Raw genomic sequence first — 24067 nt, forward strand, 5'->3', positions numbered from 1 at the left:
AGCGGCGTGAACCGCACCAGTGCCCTGCTGGCCCCCTGGAGGGGCCAGAATTGCTGATCCCGGGGCTCTGTTGACGCCGTCGCGTTTCTCGACGGCGTTTCCGACGGCGTCAACACTTAGCCTCAGGATCAGAGAATCCCACCCCAGATCTCTGCGGGACACCACTGGTCACTGACCTCCAGGCGGAATACTTTCCATCCACTACCACTCGCTGTTTTCTTTCCGCCAGCCAATTCTGTATCCAGACAGCCAAATGTCCCTGTATCCCATGGCCCCCTAACTTTCTGAATGAGCCTACACCACATCCACTGCCCGACCTTCATCAATGTGTCTCGTCACATCCTCAAAGGATTCAATGAGGCTTGTGAGGCATGACCTGCCCCTCATAAAGCCATGCTGACTATCTTTAATCAAACTATGTTTTTCTAAATAATCATAAATCCTATCTCTCAGAATCCTTTCCAATATTTTGCTCACCACAGACGTAAGACTAATTGATCTGTAATTCCCAGGGATTTCCCTATTTCCTTTCTTGAACAGGGGAACAACATTCGCCTCCCTCCAATCATCCGGCACTACTCCAGTGGAGAGTGAGGACGCAAAGATCATCGCCAACGGCACAGCAACCTCCTCCCTCACTTCCCATAGTAACCTTGGGTATATCCCGTCAGGGCAAGGGGATTTATCTATCCTGATGCTTTTCAAAATTTCCAGCACATCCTCCTTCTTAATATCAACCTGTTCGAGTCTATTAACCTGGTTCACGCTGTTCTCATGAGCAATAAGGTCCCTCTCTCTAGTGAATACTGAAGCAAAATATTCATGTAGGGCCTCCCCTATGTCCTCAGAGACTCGAGGCACTCACCTCTCGGCAGCCACTTCTGTTAAAAGGTCACTATTGATGAGGAGATCCAATATTGGATCAAGGGGACCAGCTCAGCCTTCAACAAACTACGACGGCATGTTTGACAAGAACAACCTCCGCAAGATGTTGAATAAGAGTGAAGGAGGGCATGCCAGGATTAGCACCAGGCTGACCTAAAAATGAGGTGCAACCTTGTGAAGCTACAACACAGGACTACTTTGTGCCAAACACCAGAAGTGATAGCCAGAGCCAAGTGATGCCACAACCAGCAAATCAGTTCTAAGCTCTGCCGTCCTGCCCCATCAGTCATTAAGGGTGATGGACAATTAAAGAACTAACTGGAGGAGTAGCCTCCTCAAATATTTCCATCTACAATGATGGGAGAACCCAGCAAAGAACCTGGCATCAGTGCAAAGGCTGAAGTATTTGTAATCATTCTCAACCAGTAGTGCCAAGTGGAAGATCCATCTCGGCCTTCTCCTGAGACCCCCTTCGTCACAGATGTCACTCTTAAGCCCATTCAATTCACTCCACCTAATGTTAAGAAATGGCTGAAAACACTGGATACTGCCAAGGCTATCGGCCCTGACTCCATTCCGGCAATAGTACTGAAGGCTTGTGCTCCAGAATTAGCCTGCCCCAAGCTAAGCTGTTCCAGTGCAGCTGGAACCTGAAGTCATCTTTTTGGTTGACACCAATAAGTATGTATATAGGTCCTTGGGGAGCTTCAGGCATAACCTTGTGTGTGGGCAGGAGCAAAACCAACTGAAGGAGATTCTCTGATTTAAATAATTGGAATCACAGCTCCACTCAAATGCACAACAATAAGGTGCACAGATTTACTACTGACATAATTGTGACCTACTGATACATAGACCATTACCTGGACATGTTAGACCAGTGTAATGCCCCTAGACGTTGCATGACCTTGGGCTGAAAATTTGGAGGGTACAAAAATTGGGGGGGGTGGCCTTTAGCTGCTGAGCAGAGGGGCTGGGTTAATATGCACAATATTATTTTCTACGAACAGTGCAAGAACATGCTTTATATACAACACAATCAATAACGATCACTTTTGGAATTGAAGTATACCTACCCTTTTTGCAACTTGCACTGCACATACTTTTCTAATGCTTGGCTGTAATTATGAAATCTGTTCGGTATTCCTAAGGGAATCACTTGAATTCTGCAACTGCTCATTTGAAATCTAGCCTACTTACTCACAGCAGTTGGGCGTGATTCTTATCACTGCCCACTTTGTAGCCAATTCTGCAGCAGAATTCGGGCCTCAAAGGCCTGTCTGTTCGGCCATGCCCACCAATAAAAAAAAACACTCAAGGATTCAAAGAGGCCTCATCCTCTGTCAGCTCTATGGCAGCCATTGCTGCCTTGGTGCTCAGGACCCACAATCTCCCCTTGCGGTCCCACTGGGGATCGTGACCCACAGTTTGGGAGCCCGTTGTTATGCAATGTAGTCACTCAACACATCCCATATTATTACCAGACACAACACATTTGCAATAGTGTTATTTATTTAGCTATTGAAGCACAAGTGTTTATTATTTAATTGATTCCAAGAAATAAGCTTTCAGTCCTCATAATAATAGATTTTTTTTAACATTCTATAACTGATCCACCATAAACCACAATGACAAAGGTGAGTGAATGCAAACAGCAATGATCCATAGAATCAGCAGCTCTGGGCAGAGATAATTTGATTTTTGTAGTTGGAGTTGTATCTGGTTACAACTGATACATTTGAACCGTTACACCTCAGGATAAACTGCATTTGAAGCAATTCCACAGTTGTTATCCATGTCCTTAGACATGTGGACGTATCCTTCATTGCCCCAACTTGCTCCCCAACTGAAACAAGTAAAAGAGGTTTTAATTTCAGTCATAGTGAGTCATATAAGTAGAAATCAAACTATACAAATAAGCATTGAAGGCAATATCTTAATATATATTGAAGGCACTGTCATGATTATGCACTCATGCACATAATGAGATACAGACAGGCAATGACAGACACCCACTACAGCCAATCAACACACAGGACAGAACTCAACCACTCACCAGGCAGAACACTAGAAGGTGGTTTCCCACTATAAAACACACGAGGCATCTACACTCTTCCTCTTTCCACTGGTGACAACTGTAGTGACAGTCAGGCTGTATATATCAGTTAGCACCTTCTACACGTGGCTCAGAGCTAGTCTGGTCTAGTTAGTTATAGTAAGCACGCTTAGATTAGTAGAGTGTCAAACCCATAGCGAACTGTGTGCACTGCTTAACTAGTTCAATAAAGTGTATTGAACTAGCATCAAAGTTTGGAGTCTACTTTCAAGTACAACCGCATCCAGTTGCAGACCGTGTTACCCCAGGGTGATTAACACAACATGGTACCAGTAGTCTACTATCTCTTAAGTGGTTTACCTCGAGTGATTCCGTGACCACCAACAAGTGCCTTCCAGCGACATGGAGAAGATCCAGGCCCCTCCACAGCTACGGATCTCCGGCAATCTCTGCGCCAACTGGCGGGTCTTCAAGCAAAGGTTCCTTCTCTACATTGAGGCCTCAGGTCTCGAGGATGTGTCCGATGCCAGAAAATCCACGCTGCTCCTATCAACTACGGGGGACCAAGCCATCCAGATTTTCAACTCGCTTAATTTTACCGACGGCCAGGACAAGACCAAATTCAAGACCGTTTTGGAGAAGTTCGACAGTCACTGTGAAGTCGAAACAAACGAGAGCTTTGAGCGCTATATCTTCCAGCAACGCTTTCAGGGTAAGGATGAACCTTTCCAATCCTTTCTAACTCATCTCCGTATATTAGCGCAGTCCTGCAACTATGGTGCAACCGCTGATTCCATGATCAGGGATCAGATCGTGTTTGGGGTGCACTCCGATTCCTTGCGGGAGCAACTCCTCAAAATTAAGCACATGAGTCTGCCAGTCGCAATCGAGACGTGTATAGTGCATGAGCATGCGAGAAATCGGTACTCCCGTTTCAAATCGGCAGAGTACGAAAAACTTGCCTCCCACGAGGCAGAGAGTGTACAGGCCATCGCCCGGATGCAGCGCCTCAGTATCGATGAAAGTGGCCATTTTGTGCGCTTTTCCCGGGGCCCCACGCATGCGCAACACAAACGGGAGAACGAAGCAGCTGAAAACCAAACTGCGCAGGTGCGAACGTCGGCTGACCGCACTGCGCATGTGCGACGACGCACGGAGCGTAACAACGTCAACGTCATGACGTGCCCGAACTGCGGCACTGCCCACTTAAAGCGGCAATTCCTTGCAAAAGGTTGGCGATGTTTAAATTGCGGGAAGCCTGAAAATAATGCAGCCTTGTGCAGGTCTGCACCACCAGTCAAGGGCCAGCGATCCCAATTCTAATGCAAGCGCGTTGTGATCCCAATTCTAATGCAAGCGCGTTCGATGTGCACAGCAAGGTTTACTAGATTCTGATCCTGGTAGCACTACAGATCCAGAGGACGACCGCCTGGAGTCCCCCTATCGTGTGGGCATCATCACTACATGTGAGTATGCCTCCTCAAATTCAGCAAGACACCTATCTATCCTCAATGTGGATTCCCCGGACGAATGGCGTGCTGCCATACAAGTAAATCAGTGCAGCATCCAGTTCAAGCTGGACACTGGTGCTTCTACCAATCTCATCTTTCAAGCTGATTTTGACCGCATTAAAAAGCAACCAAAAATTCTTCCGCCAGCCTGCCAGCTCCTCGATTATAATGGCAATGCCAGAACTGCACTAGGATCTTGTCATCTACTCGTCTCCAACAAGACCATCAATGTCAAACTGCGATTCCAAATCGACAAGCCCGATAAGGCATCCCTGCTCGGTGCAAGCTACTCAACCTCGTACAGCGAGTCCATGCCATGTCTTCTTCCAATGTGAATCTTCAGGCTGACAATGATGACATCCTTGCTCAATATCCGGATGTGTTTGATGGAATGGGCACTCTGCCATACTGCTACAAGATCCTACTCAGGCCTGATGCCACGCCTGTGATGCATGCACCACGCCGGGTGCCGATTCCACTGAAGGAACGTTTAAAGGCACAGCTACAGGAACTCCAAGACCAGGGCATCTCCAACGTAGCGGAACCGACTGACTGGGTCAGTTCGATGGTCTGTGTGAAGAAGTCCTCAGGAGAGTTGCGGATATGCATAGATCCCAAAGGTCTTAACCAGAACATAATACGGGAACACTGCCAGATCCCGAAGCGGGAGGAACTGATCAGTGAGATGGCACACGCCAGATTCTTCACGAAGCTAGATGCATCGCATGGTTTCTGGCAGATACAACTGGACGAGTCCAGCAGGAAGCTCTGCACGTTCAACACACCATTTAGCAGATACTGTTATAACTGTATGCCGTTCGGCATTGTCTCAGCCTCTGAAATCTTCCACAGGATCATGGAGCAGATGATCGAGGGCATTGAGGGTGTGCGTGTCTACGTAGATGATGTAATCATATGGTCCACGACCCCCGAGGAACACATATCTCGTCTCAAACAAGTCTTCCGACGTGTCCATGCCAACGGCCTCGAGCTGAACAAGGCCAAGTGCTCCTTTGACATGTCAACCACCAAGTTCTTGGGCAACCAGATATCCCAGCAGAGTGTGCGACCAGATTCGGACAAGGTCAAGGCCATTAATGCCATGAAGACCCCGGAAGACAAGAAGGCGCTTCCTCGCTTCCTACGCTTCCTCGGAATGGTGAACTTCTTGGGAAAATTCATTCCCATCATGGCCTCACACACCACGGCTCTCAGGCATCTGCTGAAGAAGTCCACTGCATTCCAGTGGCTACCCACACATCGAGCAGAGTGGCTCGAGCTCAAAGCAAAGCTCACCACTGCTCCAAAAACTAGCGTTTTTTGACCAAGACAGGGAAATAACAATTTCCACGGACGCAAGCCAGAACGGCATTGGTGCGGTGCTCCTCCAGAGGGATGACTCCTCGTCCTGGGCTCCAGTTGCTTATGTGTCAAGGGCCATGACTCCTATTGAACAGAGGTACGCCCAGGTAGAAAAAGAGTGCCTGGGCCTCCTAACCAGCATTGTAAAGTTCCATGACTACATCTACGGTCTACCAACATTCACAATGGAGTCTGACTACAGACCCTTGGTCCATATCATTCATAAGGACTTGAATGACATAACGCCCAGGCTTCAGCGCATTCTCCTTCGACTCCGAAGGTACGATTTTGAGGGCTGATAATTGTGGATGCCCTGTCCCGCTCCATCACCTCGCCCTGTGAACAGGTTGACTTCATCCGCCAGATTGAGGCACAGGTGCAGCTGTGTGCCAGCAACCTCCCGGCCTCAGATGAAAGAGTGATCAGCATTCGTGAAGAGACTGCCAAAGACCCTCTTCTGCAACGTGTAATGCACCACATTGCAAATGGCTGGCAAAAAGGGCAATGCCCTCAGTTCTTTAATGTGAAGGACGACCTGACAGTCGTCGAGGGGATCCTCCTCCAGCTCCACCATATCGTTATTCCTCACAGTCTGCAGAGCTTAGTGCTCAAACAAATCCACGAGGGACACCTCGGTGTCGAAAAGTGTAGGCACAGGGCCCGGCAGGCTGTCCATTGGCCTAGAATCAGCCAGGACATATCCAACATGGTCCTCAATTGTGCGACCTGCCAGCGTTTCCAGCCTGCTCAGGCCAAAGAAACACTCCAGCAACACGAGATCGTGACCTCTCCATGGTCCAAGGTGGGAATCGACCTTTTTCACGCCAATGGGCGTGACTATGTGCTCATCATAGATTACTTCTCAAATTACCCGGAAGTTGTGATGCTGTCAGACCTCACATCAAGGACAGTCATCAAGGCCTGCAAGGAGACATTTGCCAGGCATGGTATTCCGCTCACTGTCATGAGTGACAATGGTCCCTGCTTCCACTGCTTCCACAGCCAAGAGTGGTCCAATTTCACCAAGTCGTACCAATTTAACCACTTACCTCAAGTCCACACTACCCGCAGTCCAACGGGAATGTTAAGAAAGGGGTCAATATAGTGAAGTAACTGCTCTGCAAGGCTGCGGACTCTGCTTCTAACTTCAACCTTGCGCTGTTGGCGTACAGGGCAACCCCTCTGTCCACCGGTATGTCTCCGGCTCAACTCCTCATGAATAGAGACCTGCGGATGACTGTTACAACCATACACTTACCAGACCTGGATCACCTCCCAGTGCTGAAAAGGTGCAGCAACTCCGGAACCGGCAAAAGCTGACATACGATGCTCATGCTACCGATTTGCCTGTGCTATCTCCGGAAGATGCTGTTCAGATCAAGTTACCTGATGGAGGCTGGTCAGCTCCAGCTGTTGTTGTTCGACGGGCTGCTCCCAGATCGTTTGTAGTTCGTAAGGCTGGTCGTTCCATTGTCAGGTGCAACAGAAAGGCACTGCGCAAAGTTGCCTGCCCACCACCAGATCCTACTTTTCCATGTGTTGTTATGCCTCCTCCAGACACCTCGCACCACGAGGCCACCATCTGGCAGCATTCCCGCCTGTCAAGGCGCCGTCGTCCCCACCTCCACCTCTCAGGATGCGTTGACAAGGATCAGACGCAAGCCTCAAAGATTGGACTGATAGACATTTATCTTGTAAATTTTGTTCTGTATCTGCACGTAGACACCTCTTATGTATATATTCATCCACTCACTTTCATCCACTCGCCATTTAATGTAAATAGTTCTACATGTCAATGCAGTCGCATATTCTCCAAGCAACCAAAGTTTTTTACAGAAAGGGCCGATGTCATGATATGCACTCATGCACATAATGAGATCCAGACAGGCAGTGACAGACACCCAGTACAGCCAATCAACACACAGGACAGAATTCAACCAATCACCAGGCAGAACACTAGAAGGTGGTTTCCCACTATAAAACACATGAGGCATCTCCACTCTGCCTCTTTCCACTGATGACAACTGTAGTGACAGTCAGGGTGTATATATCAGTTAGCACCTTCTACACGTGGCTCAGAGCTAGTCTGGTCTAGTTAGTTATAGTAAGCACGCTTAGATTAGTAGAGTGTCAAACCCACAGTGAACTGTGTGCACTGCTTAACAAGTTCAATAAAGCGTATTGAACTAACATCAGCGTTTGCTGTCTACTTTCAAGTACAACTGCACCCAGTTGCAGTCCGTATTACCCCAGGGTGAGTAACACGACAGGCACAGAGTTGGAGTTAAATGAGACCGGGAGAGACGATGGCCGGGATTCTCCAGTCTCATCTGTGGCGGGATCCATTGTGAGTGAGAACGGAAAATGTAGGGCAGGATTCTCCGCACCCCAATGCCGAACTCACATTCGGTGATGGGGCGAAGAATCCGTTTTGGCGCCAAAATTGGGAGCGGCTCCGATTTATTAATTCTCCGCCCGCTGAAAAGCGGCATACTCTAGGAATACGGCGCGCCGATTATCCACTGCCTCAGGCCTGCCCTGCGATTCTCCGTCCCCGACTGGCCGAATTCCCGATGGCATGGGACTCTCGTGGTCCCAGCCGTTCGGGAACCTCGTGTGGCGGCTACGGACTCAGTCCAGGGTTGCCACAGTTGGGGGAGTGCCGATCCGCAGGCAGGAGGGGCTTCATTCAGGGCTGGGGCTCTGTGGGCGGGCGGTCCGGGGCACGTGAGCGGCCGATGGGGGGCACTACTTTGGCGGTCCAGGTCCGCTGGCTGAGTCCACCATGGAGTATGGCGCAGCCGCTGTGCGCATGCGCGACCTCTGAACCAGAAGTGCTTGGATCTGTACCGGCAACTAGAGCTGCGAGCTCTACGCTGCCTCCTTGCTAGCCCCCCAGCGAAACGGAGAATCGGTGGCCTTTTGACACCAGTTTTCCTGGTGTTAAAGACCACTGTTTTCACTCCTGCGTGGGAACTTAGTCTCAAAAACGGAGAATCCAGCCCCTGGCATTCCAGCCAAAACTCCATATACTTTCAGCAGCAAAGGAAACTCCCAGCCACCAACGAGGACAGAAAATTTCAGCCAGCGTCTCTACAATAGGAAAATCGGAACAGGAATGGACCATTTAGTTCCTCGAGCCTCCGCATTTTGGTTAGATCACGGTTGTTTTGTACCACAACCCCATTTCGCTTTTCCAAATCCCTTGATATCCTTACCCAAGTGTAATAATTCCAGAAGTTGCAGGCTAAATGCAAAGCAGGTTTATTCTCCAACACAAATAACGCCATAGCCGTGGTGTATAAAACTAATGTCCCAACCCAGGACTATCGGGAACTGCTGCTCCGGGGTCGATATTTAAGGCATTTCTGGTGTGCCCCTATTGGGCTATAGAGCTGCTGGTAAATCTGATTGGCCAACATCTCTGTAGGTCCAGCAGAGTTGACGGAATGCTAGTGGCCACAGCTTGGACTAAAACCAGTCCCACAAAGAAAAGTGACGATGTTTCCCAGACCTCAGGTAATCTGGCATGGGAGGGCATGGCTGAGAGATTGAAGTGAGTGAAGAGATAATAATAATAATAATATGGTGGATAAGGTGGAGGGTGCGGATTAGTGAGACCAGGGGTGGAGGAACAAAGAGGGGTTACCCTCTTGGGGGATGACCCCGATTGGTCCAGGGGCACCCCTGTAAACAGATTATCCCTGGTTGCTGCCCGACAGCAGTCCACCCTGTCAAAGTTGCCGAGCTGACCGCCTTCCCCTAAAGACTGAAAAATTGCAGAGGAAGAATGAGGTCCTTAATGGCAGTTGATCATCCACTTAGAGACCGCATTTGGCCTAAGCATGGACAAGCTGCCTGATGCCTTTTGCGGCCACCATAATATGAGGGGCAAGCTGGGGGTTGGCAGGAAGGGTGTGGCCTAGCCGTCTGCTTCATTTTACATACTGCCCACCTTCAAAGACACCAGCTGGGGGAAGCCTTACAATTCAGCCCAAAACTGTATTTCACATCTCCTGATTTAATTACAAATGAAACTAAATTCTGGCCAGGATAAAATTGTTTAACTTCCTCCCACATGCTCTCTGTGACGTACCTGTTTTTAACAATCCAAAATGCCTTCCCATTTTCAGTTCCATATCCAACCACCAAAATTCCATGATCGAGTTTGACAGTACTGCAATGAGGCTCAAAAAATATTCCTACCGAAGAACAATGATTCATAACTAGTATTGTAGAATTTCTAAATGTCACAAGATTTTGCAATAAATGTAGGAATTCTTTGAGGGAAATATCTAAACTCCATGGTAAGGTACCCAAGGATAAAATTCTGACCAGCAGGGATGGGGTCGGGGGTGGGTCCCCAGCATGATCCCTGCAGATAGATTCACAATATCCTGCAATAGTTTTGCAATATCCCAGGATTCAACTGCTCCCATCCTCCTTAAGAGGTTCAGGCTGTCGTGTTGGGTGTTCTGGTGTACAAATGATCCAACACGGCTGGAGATGGTGTAACTCAATTTTATTTAAATATCATGACACAGGCCTTTGAGAGGAAGGATGATGGAAGCAGGTAAGCAGGTAAGATCCAGTTCTGTGGGCCTACTTGAGAGCATTCCTGGGCAACTCCAGAAATGTTGTCCAATTCAACCCTTGATAGACACATCAATCCAAGGTACAACTGAGAGATGGGGTGGGGCCTAGGGAAGGCCCAGCTATCCCATTTTCAATTGAAGAGATATTTCAATGTTGAAACCTTCTGCTACCTACATCTTCAGCTCAATTTGGACCTCAAGTCTCTCCTCTCAGAGAAGTACTCCAGTATCATTCTTCTCTGCAGGTCAGGGTCCATGTGGTGCCATGCATGGGAGTCTACACAAAATATTGAAAGGAGCAGTTGAGGCTCCTTCTTTAAACGTTTTTAAGAAAAAGCTAGATGCCTTTCTAAAGAATAAAGGGATTCGGGGATATGGTGTACGGGCCGGAGAGTGGAGCTGAGTCCACAAAGATCAGCCATGATCTCATTAAATGGCGGAGCAGGCTCGAGGGGCCAGATGGCCTACTCCTGTTCCTAGTTCTTATGTTCTTATGACCCCCCCATCCCATGGATTTGGGGTAGGCCAGTGGCAGGATAATTCGACAGATGGATATCCTGATTTCACCCTAGAATATTTCTACCTCTTTAAATGTGTTGTGGAATTTCTCAGCTTTGTTATCAATAGATCATATGCCAAGACAGATTGTGGTGTTAAGACTTCTAGAACTCTGTTATTCCAGATTACTGCCATATAATTTGAGCAAATGCGAGTCTGCCAATTATTAAATAATTGTTTTAAGATTAGGCTCCAATGACATCATGCAAGCAGTCATGCAATTTGCCTGCATCGCCTAACTGCCCATCTACAATGGGTCTCCATTATGTATTTATAATGGACATGTATTCAAAGGAACCCGGCTGATAAGGGGTTTGAGTAACATTTGGAAAGTATTTCTGAGCCTGTGCTTTTTGTTCTTCTGTTTCTTGCCAATTTCCATTTCGTTGTTTAGCAAGTTTTGTGTCAGTTTCCCAGACTGCTCGTTTTTTTGGTTTTTCCAAAATATTCGAACAATAGATTTTCCAATGTGAATTCTACTTTTAAAACTTTTCTTTTCAGGCGGCAACAGAACAATGGAAGAATGTCGCACAGGGACCCGTATTACAGGCATGAGCGCACATTCCTAGCAAAGACTGGACAGAACTAAGAACTGGATACAGAGGTTCTAGAGTCAGCAGAGTAACAAATGCAGAGCTGTACTATCTGCTGCTTAAGCCACCTGAAGCTGATATGCACTATTGGGCTGTTACTGACACTGGTTGATAATGGTAGGCTGTCCCCTCAATCTTCCTTTATCATTTCCTTCTCGGTGTTCTGCGATACGGCTCAATGGAGAACGCTAGAGATGGGCTGGCACAGGGAGCTGGGAAACTATTGAGATGAAACCTGAGGAACAGCATTGGCTGGACCACGGTTTGGATTTTTTTTTTTGGCAAATGAAACATGCGTGCCTCCCGCTTCACACTCATTAACTGGCATGAACCAATTCAACTCTCCTGTAAATCTTGCTTCTTACCTGATTTGTACAACATGAAAGATCTGTGCTCTGCATCAATGCCAGCAGATATTGGTCCAACTGTAGCCACTGCTGCAGCTAAATGTGCTTCAGAACCTGTTGGAATCCGCTTGACACCTTTGCAAGTAGCGACAATATCATTTTGATTGAATGAACAATTACCATCCTGGAACAAAAAGTCAGAGAAAGCTCAGAGCACATGGGATCCAAATGGTAGCCACGAATTTCCTGGCACCTATTGCTGGAAATGTAGCTTTCCAGATAAGGTTACGGCATTGGTCTGGATCTTCTTTCTATCCATCACAAGTTGAACAAACAAAGCCAATCAACTATCTGACAAATACCAAGCAATAAAGTTAGAGAGAGGAGTTACCTTTGCAGTGTATGGATAGGACTGTTCAGATGTGATACCCTTTTCTTTTATGAATAGGAAGCCGCCCAAGACCGATCCACCATTACACCCTGCGTTTCCTACAGGTCTGCTACAATCCATCAGGTACTGCTCACTCAGGGAAATGAGCTTTCCTGTTTTATTAAACACTTGTCCTTCAAGTACGCCAGTCGTACTGAAAGCCCAGCATGAGCCACATTGCCCCTAACAAAGACATAAACGTCACAGTGAGCAGAGAAATGTTTTACGGCAATCTTTCCCAAACCTTGCAAGCCGCGGAACCCCTGGTGATCACCCAAGCGCACCTTGGGAACCCAAGCATTTGCACAATGTCTCCAGAGGCCAGCCTCTGATTGGACATTTTTCAAATGGGCCTGCCCTGCCGCTGACCCCCTGGGAGGCTCCTGTGGACCCACTCAGTTTACATGGAGCCCAGTTTGAGAACCCCTGTTTTGGGGCATTTCCGATTTTTGGATGACTGAGGAATTCACGAGGAAGACTATTGTTCAGGACACCCAACAAGAGTGAAAAAAAGGTGAGACAGGAGAACTAAATAAAGTCGTACTAGTTATTAAAATAGGGTTTAAGACCCTTGAGACTTTAAGAGGAATTGAAAGCAGTGTTGGTGTCATGGGACGAATGAGTCAGCAGACGAGACTTTCATTAAATTGGGAATGCATATAGAATGAAGGGAGAGTAAGATGGCAATTTGGTGGCATGGTGGCATAATGGTTAGCACTACTGCCTCACAGCTCCAGAGACTTGGGTGCAATTCTGGCTTCGGGTGACTGTGAAGTTTGTACTTTCTCCTTGTGTCTGCATGGGTTTCCTCCGGGTGCTCCGGTTTCCTCCCAAAGTCCAAAGAAGTGCAGGTTAGGTGGATTGGCCAAGTTAAATTGCCCCATAGTGTCCAAAACGTTAGATGGGGTTACTGGTTACGGGGATAGGGTGGAGGCATAGGTTTAAGTAGGGTACTCTTTCCAAGGGCCAGACAGATTTGATGGGCCGAATGGCCTCCTTCTGTACTGTAGGGATTCTGTGATTCATGGAAGTAATGATCACAGAAAGAGCAATAAAAAAGAGAAATATGGGAAAAGCAAATGTAAAGATTTTTCTTTCAACATCAGGTTCTAAAGAAAGGGGGCGGGATTCGCCGTAGCCCACGCTGAAATCAGGATCAGCGATCGAGGGGAGAATGGCTTCCAGTGCCGGATTCAGGGCAGGCGACGGTTAGACAACGGTTTGCGATGATCCTCCCCCTCCAAATCGCGTCATTGGGATGCGCGCAGCCCACCCACGATGCCCCGTCCCGAAGGGCCGAGTTCCCGACGACGCGGGCCACAAATAGCGGGCAGCACGGTAGCCTTGTGGATAGCACAATTGCTTCACAGCTCCAGGGTCCCAGGTTCGATTCTGGCTTGGGTCACTGTCTGTGCGGAGTCTGCACATCCTCCCCGTGTGTGCGTGGGTTTCCTCCGGGTGCTCCGGTTTCCTCCCACAGTCCAAAGATGTGCGGGTTAGGTGGATTGGCCATGATAAATTGCCCTTAGTGTCCAAAATTGCCCTTAGTGTTGGGTGGGGTTACTGGGTTATGGGGATAGGGTGGCGGTGTTGACCTTGGGTAGGGTGCTCTTTCCAAGAGCCGGTGCAGACTCGATGGGCTGAATGGCCTCCTTCTGCTCTGTAAATTCTATGATAAAAATGGTACCAGTGGTCGGGAACCTGGCGTGCCGGCTGCGGACAGGGTCCAGCGTCGCCATACCCGACCGGGATCTGCGACGCTAGCCGGTGGGCTTTTGCTGGGGCTGGGGGGAGTGGTGGGGGTGGCCAGGGGTGGGCTATTGGGGGCGGGGTGGGCAGGTAGAAGGTCCAGCATGGCCTGCGCCATGTTTCCCGCCATGATCGGTGGGGGCATAGGCGTGCACGGCTGCAGCTTGTCAGCCCTGCGCATGAGCGGCCCGAGACCCAGCGATTCTCCGCGGGTGCAACACGCGGCGCCGGTGCTAGCCCCTCACCGGTATTGGAATAGGTGAGGAATTCATGCCAATTTCCCCCTCGTGGAGCATCACAGGTTCTCCGTTGGTGCCGGCACTTAGCCGCAGAAACAGAGAATCCAGCCCAGGGTTTCCAATTATGTGACATATAGCACTCAAAAGAAATTGTTCCATAATTTGTTGTTCCATAATTTCTAGCTTAATGTATTGTGTCATTACATAATCATTCAGACCTCAACTCAACGTAGGAACTGACCACGAGAAGCATTTCTCCTCATCTTTACCTGGTCCTTCACTGCAGTAACGTAGCCTTTAGGACGCCAGTCAATGGTTATGGGCAGTTCAATGTTATCCCGAGACTTAAACACTTTGTAAGTTGAGTTCTGAGCTTTCTTTGCACTGGATACAGCCAAAATCCGCCTGAACTCCTCAGTAGTCTAGAAAGTCAAGAAGTTGAAGTTTTAACTTTTACTAGGCTTTAAAGATTCGATCATTATTTTACAATTTCAAGCTGAATTTGCATAAATTCCTTACCTAAGGCTCATTAAATTAAACACTGAGTGCAAGAGATTAGGATTCCTGAAAATCAATCAACAAATGAACTTTATTCACCAAGCACATCAGAGAGCTAAATCTCTGGAATGTTCGCACTTGTCCTCACTTTCTACCCCATTAGCCTCCATGTTCAATGGATCATCCACCGCCATTTCTGCCAATTCCTCCGTGATGCCTCTTCTAGGAGCATCTACCTTGAAGAAGTAGAGAGTTTGCTCATGCAAAATTTGTGTGTTGTTGTAAAAAAAGGGACATTTTATTGAAGATTTTCATCTTGCTCTCATCAGGTATTCTGGTGAATTGTTCTGATGAGTTCAAGATGAAAAGGTTTGACAAAAATGTCTCCCTTTTCAGTAGTACTCAAGTACATTTGTTGTGATGCCAGACACCGTGGCCTAGATATTCTCACAAACTAGATGTCGTCCAATTAATGGGATGTTTTAATATAAGAGAAAAAGCGCAAGAAGACCCTTTTTGCTCCACATTGAAGCAAGTCTTCTGGGGAACGTTCATAGACAAGTTGGTAAACTTGCCCAAACAAATCTCTCATACATCTTACAAAGGACAACAGCGACAGTTAGTACAGTGGGTGATGGAAAACTGAAACAAGGTGATCACTGTTCAGAAATACATGGAGTAGGAGTTGAATATGCCCATAGAATCCGTACTGTGCAGAAGGAGGCTGTTTGGCCCATTGAGTTTGCATCACCCTCTGAAAAAGTACCCTACCTAGACCCATTTGCTCGCCGTATCCTTGCATCCCACCTAACCTGCACATCTTTGGACACTAAGGGGCAATTTTAGTATGGCCAATCCACCTAATTTGTATGTCTTTGGACTGGGAAGAAACCGGAGCACCGGGGGAAACCCACATAGACATGCAAACTCCACATAGTTGGCCAAGGTCGGAATCGCACCCGGGTCCCTGGCGCTGTGAGTCAGTTATGCTAACCACTGTATTATATATGTCAATGTCACTGGTTGAAGAAAAATGTCTGTCATGTAGCTCTTGAAGAGACTTTGAGTCTTGGGGTGACAGTTTCTGAAAAGTGTTATCAGAAGCTTCGTTCTGAGAACAAGAACTCTAATCCAGAAGGCTCAGCATCTTTCATGACTGGATATCCAACAGATGCCACTGCTACTGAAATTTGCCTGGATTCTAGCCAATGGATGAGATTTGTGCAAGATGGGCTTGCGGTGGGGGGGATAAAGTCCAGTTCGGAGGGCAGAAAACTGGTAAGAACAGATTTCTCAAATGTGCTGCAGGGTATTGTGTTGCAAGGATCTTTAAATAGAATTCCTGCCCACAGACATGCTGATTAATAGACTGGAGGTCTAATAGATAAGAAACCTACATCACAGGGCCCAGTCTACATGACATGCCGAGGTAGATGTATTGGGACAGTGAGAGACATCCCAGGAGATCTAGAAAGCACAGGAGGTCCAAATGGAGAGGGTTGGAGTGACTCAAAATCATAGGGGAGCTCTAGACCATGAAGGAGTTGTGCCCAGTTCATAATGGAAGTGGTCCAGATCATTGACTTGCTCCAAATGAAGTGGGCCATGATTGTGGGAACAGAGAATCCTGGTCATAATTGAGGGGGTTTCCATGGCGGCCTGAGTGTCCTAAACAAGGAGGGGACCAATAGTGGTCACAATAATGGGACAGGTTGCTTGGTTAGTTTGGGAGGGGAGGGGTGTGGTTGGTGGGTGTCCCAACCATCAGGCAGGATGCATGGTGGCCTAGGGGGAATCCATAGCCAAATGACAAAACAGTCTCCCACCAGGTTCATTGCTGAATACTCATCCTACCATCCTTAAAACCATCTCAACCTCCGACATGACCCCAACTCATCCATTTTGGGGAATCATGCTCAGCCTTTGGTTTCTCCAGTCTATAGCACAGTTCACTTTGCCATGCTGGAGAAGGTCCTTGTATCCTGTCTAGCTGCCCATGTTCCTTAGTTGTCTATTGTCAACTAGTGACTATTCCTGTTAAAGGGATATTGGCAGGATATCTTTTGGGTTAAAAAAGTTTCATGTTAACCTGCCTGCTGATAATGGTACAGAGTTAGTCCTCCATGGGATACTCAATAATACAATGGCTGATTTCAAAGCTGTGCTTGAGGGTTAAGATTCTTCTCACTCAATCCCAGATAACCAAAGAGTGGGCTTAACCAGGCAAACGGTGAGGAACTCTGTGTTGATAAACTGTGGGGTTTACAACCGGTCCCCATTTCTCCCCACTGCCCACCTACTCTGTGTTCTGACCTTGGTCTTGTGTGCACCACTCTCCCCCTTTGATTCACCATTGGGACAACAGCATCAGCTGCCATGCTCTCATTGTCTGAAATCCCTCCCTAAATATTTGCATCTTTCCACCTGCTCCTACTTTAAGGGTCTCCTTAAAACCCACTTAAGCTTCCCACTTAAGCTTCTCACTAAAGTGAAGTACTTCCATGTTAAATATACTTTCTTATGCAAGTTAATCTTCGGTAAGAAGTCCCATTTTCTTATTCAATATGGGTGTCGTTGGCTTGGCCTGCATTTATTGTCCATCCCTAATTGCCCTTCAACTGAGTGGTCATTTCAGGGGGCATTTTAAGATTGAACCACATTGTAGATCTGGCCGGGATTCTCCGACACCCCCCCCCCCCCCCCCCCCCCCCCCCGCCGGATTGGAGAATCTCCGGGGGGGAGGCGCGAATCCCGCCCCACCGCCCTGACACCGGCTGCCCTATTCTCCAGTGCAGCTTTTCGGGCGGCGGCATGATTCCAGCCACACCGGTCAGGGGCCGCTGACAGAGGCCCCCCCGGCCATTCTCCGGGCCTGATGGGCCGAGCGGCCGTCAAGTTTTGGCCAGTCCCGCTGGCGTTAATTACTCACCTCACGCACGGCGGGACCTGGCAGGTGAGTGTGCGGGGGCGGTACCCGGGGGCACGCGGGGGATCCGACCCAGGGGGTGGCGCACAGTTGCCTGGCCCGCGATCGGGGCCTACCGATCTGCGGGCGGGCTTGTTCAATGGGGGGGACTTCTTTCCTCTGCGCCGGGCCCCTGTAGGGCTCTGCCATGCTACATGGGGGCCGGCACGGAGAAGAGAACCCCCGCGCATGCGCGGAAATACGCCAGCCGGTCTGCGCATGCGTGGAAATACGCCAGCCAGTCCGCACATGTGCGTGATCATGCTGGCCGTTCTGCACATGCGCGAACTCGCGCCGGTCCTTCGCCGCCGGCTGGAGCGGCGCCAACCCCACCGCCGTCCACCTAGCCCCCGAAAATCCAGAGAATTCCTCACTTTCGGGGGTTGTTGACGCCGGAGTGGTTGGTGCCGGTTTTCCCGCCGGCGTGGGGACTTAGTCCCCAGAAGGGTGAATCCAGCCCCTAGAGTCACATGTAGACCAGGTAAGGAATGCAAATTTCCTCCCCTAAAGGACATTAATGAATCAGATAGCTTTTAAAGACAATCAACAATGGTTTCATGGTCATCTTATAGATAAACAAGAATGTTGGTTGTGTAAATGTGTCATTCTCTTAGTTTGGAGACCCTTAAGCTTGGTATCATATGGCTGGATAACCAAATTATTCCTTACTCCATAGACGCTGCTTGACTTGTTGCGTATTTCCAGTATTTTCTATTTTGATTTCAGATTTCCAGCATCTCCAGTATTTTGCTTTTGTGTCAAAATTTGCAATCAAGATGGGGAATTTATAAGGTCTTTGTTTAATTGCCACATAGTCAACGTACAATGCACTATCATTCTTAATTCATTGAAAGCACATTCGGGAGCTTGTATCTCTCGCCTCCATTTAGTACATACCAGATCTCCAAACTGGTTCATTCCCAGAGTAAACGTGTGTTTTCCCATTGAATGCTCCAGGTTATGTTGTTCAATGAACCTCATGTTCTCTTCCCAAACCATTCTTCTTTGATTCCTCTCGTGCTAAAAACATTTACACCAAGTTAAACTTTAGCTCCTTCTATTTATTACTTCAGTTGCACAATCAAATGGGAAACCAACAGATTTTGTATTCCATATTAATGTTCCCGCTCCTGTCCTAGCCCTGGATCTCCTGTGTTGCAAAGGCCAATTTTGCTCTTCACAACAGACCTGTCAGGTGGTGACCCCTCAAGGGCAGCATCACCACGAGAAGTGGTTCAAAGTTGGGAACTTCATTCTCCATGTCCCTGTCCTGTTTTTATTAGTTGAATTTCCACTCTGCATTGACAATCTACCATTGAGTTGGAGGAAAACATTGTTGCTGAAGTGTTGTCCTTGTAACAGCTTAAAGGACTGTGCACCAGCACTTTTAATAAGAGTGGCACTCTTCTAAATGTAGATACCGAGTAAAACCTTCTAATTCCTTCTCTTTATGGATCTTCTCTCCTGGTTGTTGGAATGGCGCAGTTAACTGTTAACATTGCTGGCCATCTTGGGCAACATGTACAGAAGGGAGCCCCTTGAATTGGCCTCTTCTATTACTAACACCTGGGGCGAGATTCTCCGACCCCCCGCCGGGTCGGAGAATCGCTGGGGGTGGCGTGAATCCCTTACCCGCCGGTTGCCGAAGTCTCCGGCACCAGATATTCGGCGGGGGCGGGTATCACGCCGCGCCGGTTGGCGGGACCCCCCGCTCGATTCTCCGGCCCGGATGGGCCGAAGTCCCGCCGCTAAAATGCCTGTCCCGCCGGCGTAAATTAAACCACCTCTCTTACCGGCGGGACAAGGCGGCGCAGGCGGGCTCCGGGGTCCTGGGGGGGGCGCGGGGCGATCTGGCCCGGGGGGTGCCCCCACGGTGGCCTGGCCCGCAATCGGGGCCCACCGATCCGCGGGCGGGCCTGTGCCGTGGGGGCACTCTTTCCCTTCCGCCTCCGCCACGTTCTCCACCATGGCGGAGGCAGAAGAGACTCCCTCCACTGCGCATGCGCGGGAATGCCGTCAGCGGCCGCTGACGCTCCTGCGCATGCGCCGCCCGGAGATGCCATTTCTGCGCCAGCTGGCGGGGCACCAAAGGCCTTTTCCGCCAGCTGGCGGGGCGGATATTCGTCCGCCGCCGGCCTAGCACCTCAATGTTGGGGCTCGGCCCCCAAAGATGCGGAGCATTCCGCACCTTTGGGGCGGCGCGATGCCCGTCTGATTTGCGCCGTTTTGGGGGCCAGTCGGCGGACATCGCGCCGTTTCCGGAGAATTTCGCCCCTGATTCCCATCATCAACCAGCCCTGGACATCTATTCACTACATTTAATAACCTGGCTGTTTAGATAAAAAGTCACATATTCAAGTTTGTTAATGGCATAGAAATAGGTGACATTGCAATAAGTGTAGACAACATAAAATTGCAAAGAGATTAAGGAAATTAGCAAAAATGTGGCAAATGGATTGTAAGCAAATATGAAGTCATTCATAGAGGGCGGGATTCTCCACGCCCACGCCGAAGTGGCCGCGCCGTCGTGAACACCGTCGAGGTTCACGACGGCGCGGAATGGCCCCGGTCCCGACCAATTCAGGCCCTGACAATGGGCCAGTATCGGGGCCGCGCCAGGCCTTGTCGCCCGCGTAAAAGTGGCGCCGAATAGATGACGCGGTCGGCGCCGCATAACGGACGTCATCCGCTACCAAAATTCCCTGGGACGCCGGTCCGGCGCCCTCCCGCGATTCTCCCAAGCGGCGGGAACGGCCCGGTCGAGTTTTGCGGGCCGCAGGCCGGAGAATCGCCGGAGACACCGAAAATGGCGATTCTCCGGCACCCCCGCTATTCTGAGGCCCGGATGGACCGAACGGCCAGGCCAAAAGGCGGGTTCCCCCCGGCGCGGTCCACACCTGGTCGCTACAGTCGTGGGCGGTGCGTGAACGCTGGGGGGGCGGCCTGTGGGGGGGGGGGGGGCGAGGGGGGATCCTGCACTGGGGGGTACCTCAGATGTGGGGTGGCCCGCGATCGGTGCCCACCGATCGTCGGGCCGTCCTCTCTGAAGGAGGACCTCCTTCCTTCCGCGGCCCCGCAAGATCCGTCCGCCCTCTTCTTGCGGGGCGGACTTAGAGAGGACGGCAACCACTCGTGCGCGGGTTGGCGCCGGCCAACCCGCGCATGCGCGGATGATGCCCATTATGCGGCGCCGGCCGCGTCATCTATGCGGCGCCGCTTTTACGCTGGCGACAAGGCCTGGCGCGTGTAGATGACGCGGCCCCGATCCTGGCCCATTGTCAGGGCCTGAATCGGTCGGGACCGGGGCCGTTTCGCGCCGTCGTGAACCTCGACGGCGTTCAGGACGGCGCGGCCACTTCGGCATGGGAGTGGAGAATTGCGCCCTATATTCCCCGGAGGTCACAAGGCTTCCGATTATCCTTATTCCTTGACCTCCGAGGGAGTCACTCAGCTTCTTCCATCTCGGAACTCTTGTACATTCCTGATTTACTCTGGAATTCCCTCCCTAAATCTAAGCGTCTCTTTACCTCACTTTCCTCCTTTATTACACCAACCTCTTTAACCAAGCTTTTGGTTTGCTGTCTTTCACCTCTTTTCATGGCTTGATGTCAACTTTTATTTGTCTATGCCCCCGTGAAGCACCTTGGAATATTTTACGATGTTCCAGGTGCTGTATAAATGTAGGTTGCTTTTGAGTCAAATTTGAATTCTGCAAAATTGCTGCAATGTTTCCCAACTCAATTCTGCACAGAATGACCAACATTTACTTCTCATTACCTCTTTGTACTGCTTATTATGAAATGACCACCAACTATTCCAGCCTTCATCCAATGCTGGGTCAAATGAGGATGAGCCAGAGGCTGAAGCCAGAATGCAGACCATTACACAAGTGACAAACAGGGTGAACTTCATGATAGATAATCTGATGGAATAAAACCAATGACATTAATCAGCTGTGGTAAATAACATTGAAGATTGCACTGGACACAATTGTTTTTAAAGCGTGTCTGAATAGAGCTAAGGTACCATAGAATACTGACAATATGACTGGGCCTAGCAATCAAGAGGTTTTGTTAAATAATCCAGAGAATGGGAGTCGGAATGTTATGATAGTCGTTTGGGAATTATGATCCAGTTTATTTTAAGAATCTGAAAATGAGAAACTGGCTTCAACAGAAGTGACAATGAAGCTTTTGAATTGTCGTAAAAACTCAAAAGGGTTAACAAGTGTCCTTCAGGTTTAAAAAGCTTGCCCGATCTGACTCCAGTCCCGCATTAATGCAGTTCACTCTTCACTCCTCTTAAATGTCCGAGCAAACCTGTAACAAAATTGCCACCGGGGGCGTACAAAACACCGCCTCCACCTTCTCAGGGTAATTGGATTGGGAAATAAATGCCAGCCGTGTTCAGATTCTGAAAACGAATGCAGGCCATATTTCCATGCTTGTTATATTACAAAATTGTAGACTTGCATGAATAAGATTGGCAGAAGGCAATAATTGACGTTTCTTCCATTTCAAATGCGAATCTGATTCTTGCAAACATCATTAAATGTATTCGCAGGAATTAGCAGTGGAAAAGCCATTGGCTAAGGACTAACAAGGACTTCATGCGATTGAATTAAAAGAAACTGATGTAGAATTGTGCAGAGAGGGGTAAGGAGGATGAATCTGAGCACATTCTGAACTCAAACTGAAAGTAGTGTCTATCAGCATTTAATAGAGACCAGGAAGTGTCCCCAACAAAGTAAGTGCTGCGGCAATTCTCAGACATCTCAAAGCAACAGCAACAAGGGATGAGTTTAATTTGGATTCCCATCGCAAAAGGAGAAGTGCGACCTGAAGAAAGTACCTCAGGCAGTGAATCAACCAGACATGAGGCAGCTACCTGGGTAGGACAAGGAGCCACACAGGGTGGAGCTCAGGAGGGAGGTTATGTGAGAGCTGCCTGGTCAACCTTGTTCTGCACAACCTTTACAATGAGAGTCAGTACTGCTCCTACCTTTAATGCCTCAGGAACATCTCTGGTTCTTATGGGAGACATTATAGAACCAATGAGCAGCAAAAGAGTTTATTATTGATCATCATGCCTCACTAAGTACCAGAAACTTGCCCCACTCTTTAGCTTATAAGGAGTGGGAACAAGAAACTGAGAGTGAAATCGTGGACAAAAGGTTATTTTTCCAAGCCAGATGTCTATGCAAACATTGGCGATAAGTTGGACCTCTCATGTATTTTGCTATTTTATTGGGCCTGCCCAGATTAAAATGCATGGGCTATTAGAAGATAAAATATTCTTTCCCTGGAATATTATAACAGCCTGAAAATACATCAATACACACATAAAATTCTTGATATTTAGCACCATCACAACATTAATTTAAGCACAAAATACTTGCCTCAAGATAAACTCATTATAATAATAAAAAGGAAAGTTTACATCAGCAAAGCCTACCTTCCAGTGTTCTGCCTGTCTCTAGGTGACATCACCATGGAGAGAGTGTATGTGGGAAGGTTTATTTTATAATCTTTCAGCGTCCTTCCCATCACAAGGTGATATTCCCCTGATTGACAAGTGAAGCAGCCACTACTCTGACAGTAATGGAAAATATCATCTGTTGGGTAAGAGTATATTTGTCAGGTATCACTCAATAAGCTTTTCCTTCCAAGCTATAATCATCTTTAACAAAACACCCTTTACATCCCACTTGTTTATTGAGTTTTCTAGGGTCGAAAGTTAAGTTAACTTTATTTTGCATTCCTTTTCTCCTCAAGGTGCAGACTGAGAATAAAGCACAATTCTACAGAGGTCAGGACTTTGTTACCTCACTAAGATCACTGTATTTTATTCAATAGTGACAGTCATTGTTACAATCCGAGCGACTGATAACTTAAATGAGATAGGAATTTCACAGTGACCAAAGGATTCAATAAGATTTCACATTTCAAGACTTTTATTGTGACAAACAAACTAAAATCAGCAAGATTAAACATTACTTAGTAGGTACACTAAAGTATAGAAATATATTTCCCTAGTCACTTCTTGGTACAACAAGAACTCCACACCATGTTTATATGTTGTTGCTAGCTTTTGGTTGGTTCAATTGGCTCTGTTTTATAACCTTTGCTCTAGAGTCGCCAGGTATCTTTATGATACCGCCACGAGGTTCAAGTAATGATCAATAACTCAAAACACCAATTAGTAAGATTCAAATCAAAACACATTTATTATACACAGTAAATCACTACTCATGCATAAACTCTACTTTCTAGGCTATTT

General features: G+C 48.3%; 1 protein-coding gene across 1 annotated transcript; it reads right to left on the reverse strand.

The window, feature by feature from the left end:
• Positions 1-2425: 2425 nt before the first annotated feature.
• Positions 2426-23363, reverse strand: LOC140395242 (cathepsin L2-like). The gene is made up of 8 exons (XM_072482793.1): positions 23243-23363; positions 21566-21710; positions 18686-18808; positions 14595-14747; positions 12299-12520; positions 11926-12091; positions 9911-10016; positions 2426-2731 (listed from the first exon to the last, which is right to left on the reverse strand). Exons 1-8 carry the CDS (start codon positions 23332-23334, stop codon positions 2632-2634), a joined length of 1107 nt encoding a protein of 368 aa, XP_072338894.1. The 5' UTR covers positions 23335-23363; the 3' UTR covers positions 2426-2631.
• Between the last annotated feature and the right edge of the window lie 704 nt (positions 23364-24067).

Source organism: Scyliorhinus torazame, chromosome 18, assembly GCF_047496885.1.
Source record: "Scyliorhinus torazame isolate Kashiwa2021f chromosome 18, sScyTor2.1, whole genome shotgun sequence".
NCBI lineage: Eukaryota > Metazoa > Chordata > Chondrichthyes > Carcharhiniformes > Scyliorhinidae > Scyliorhinus > Scyliorhinus torazame.

Bases quoted from the DNA above. Each gene is read 5' to 3' on its own strand.
- LOC140395242 (XM_072482793.1), bottom strand. From the start codon at position 23,334: ATGGGAAGGACGCTGAAAGATTATAAAATAAACCTTCCCACATACACT. The intron at 21,711-23,242 runs GTAGGCTTTGCT...TTATTCCATCAG, and splicing joins GACAGGCAGAACACTGGAAG to ATTATCTATCATGAAGTTCA. The intron at 2,732-9,910 runs GTACGTCACAGA...TACTTGTTTCAG, and splicing joins TTTTGGATTGTTAAAAACAG to TTGGGGAGCAAGTTGGGGCA.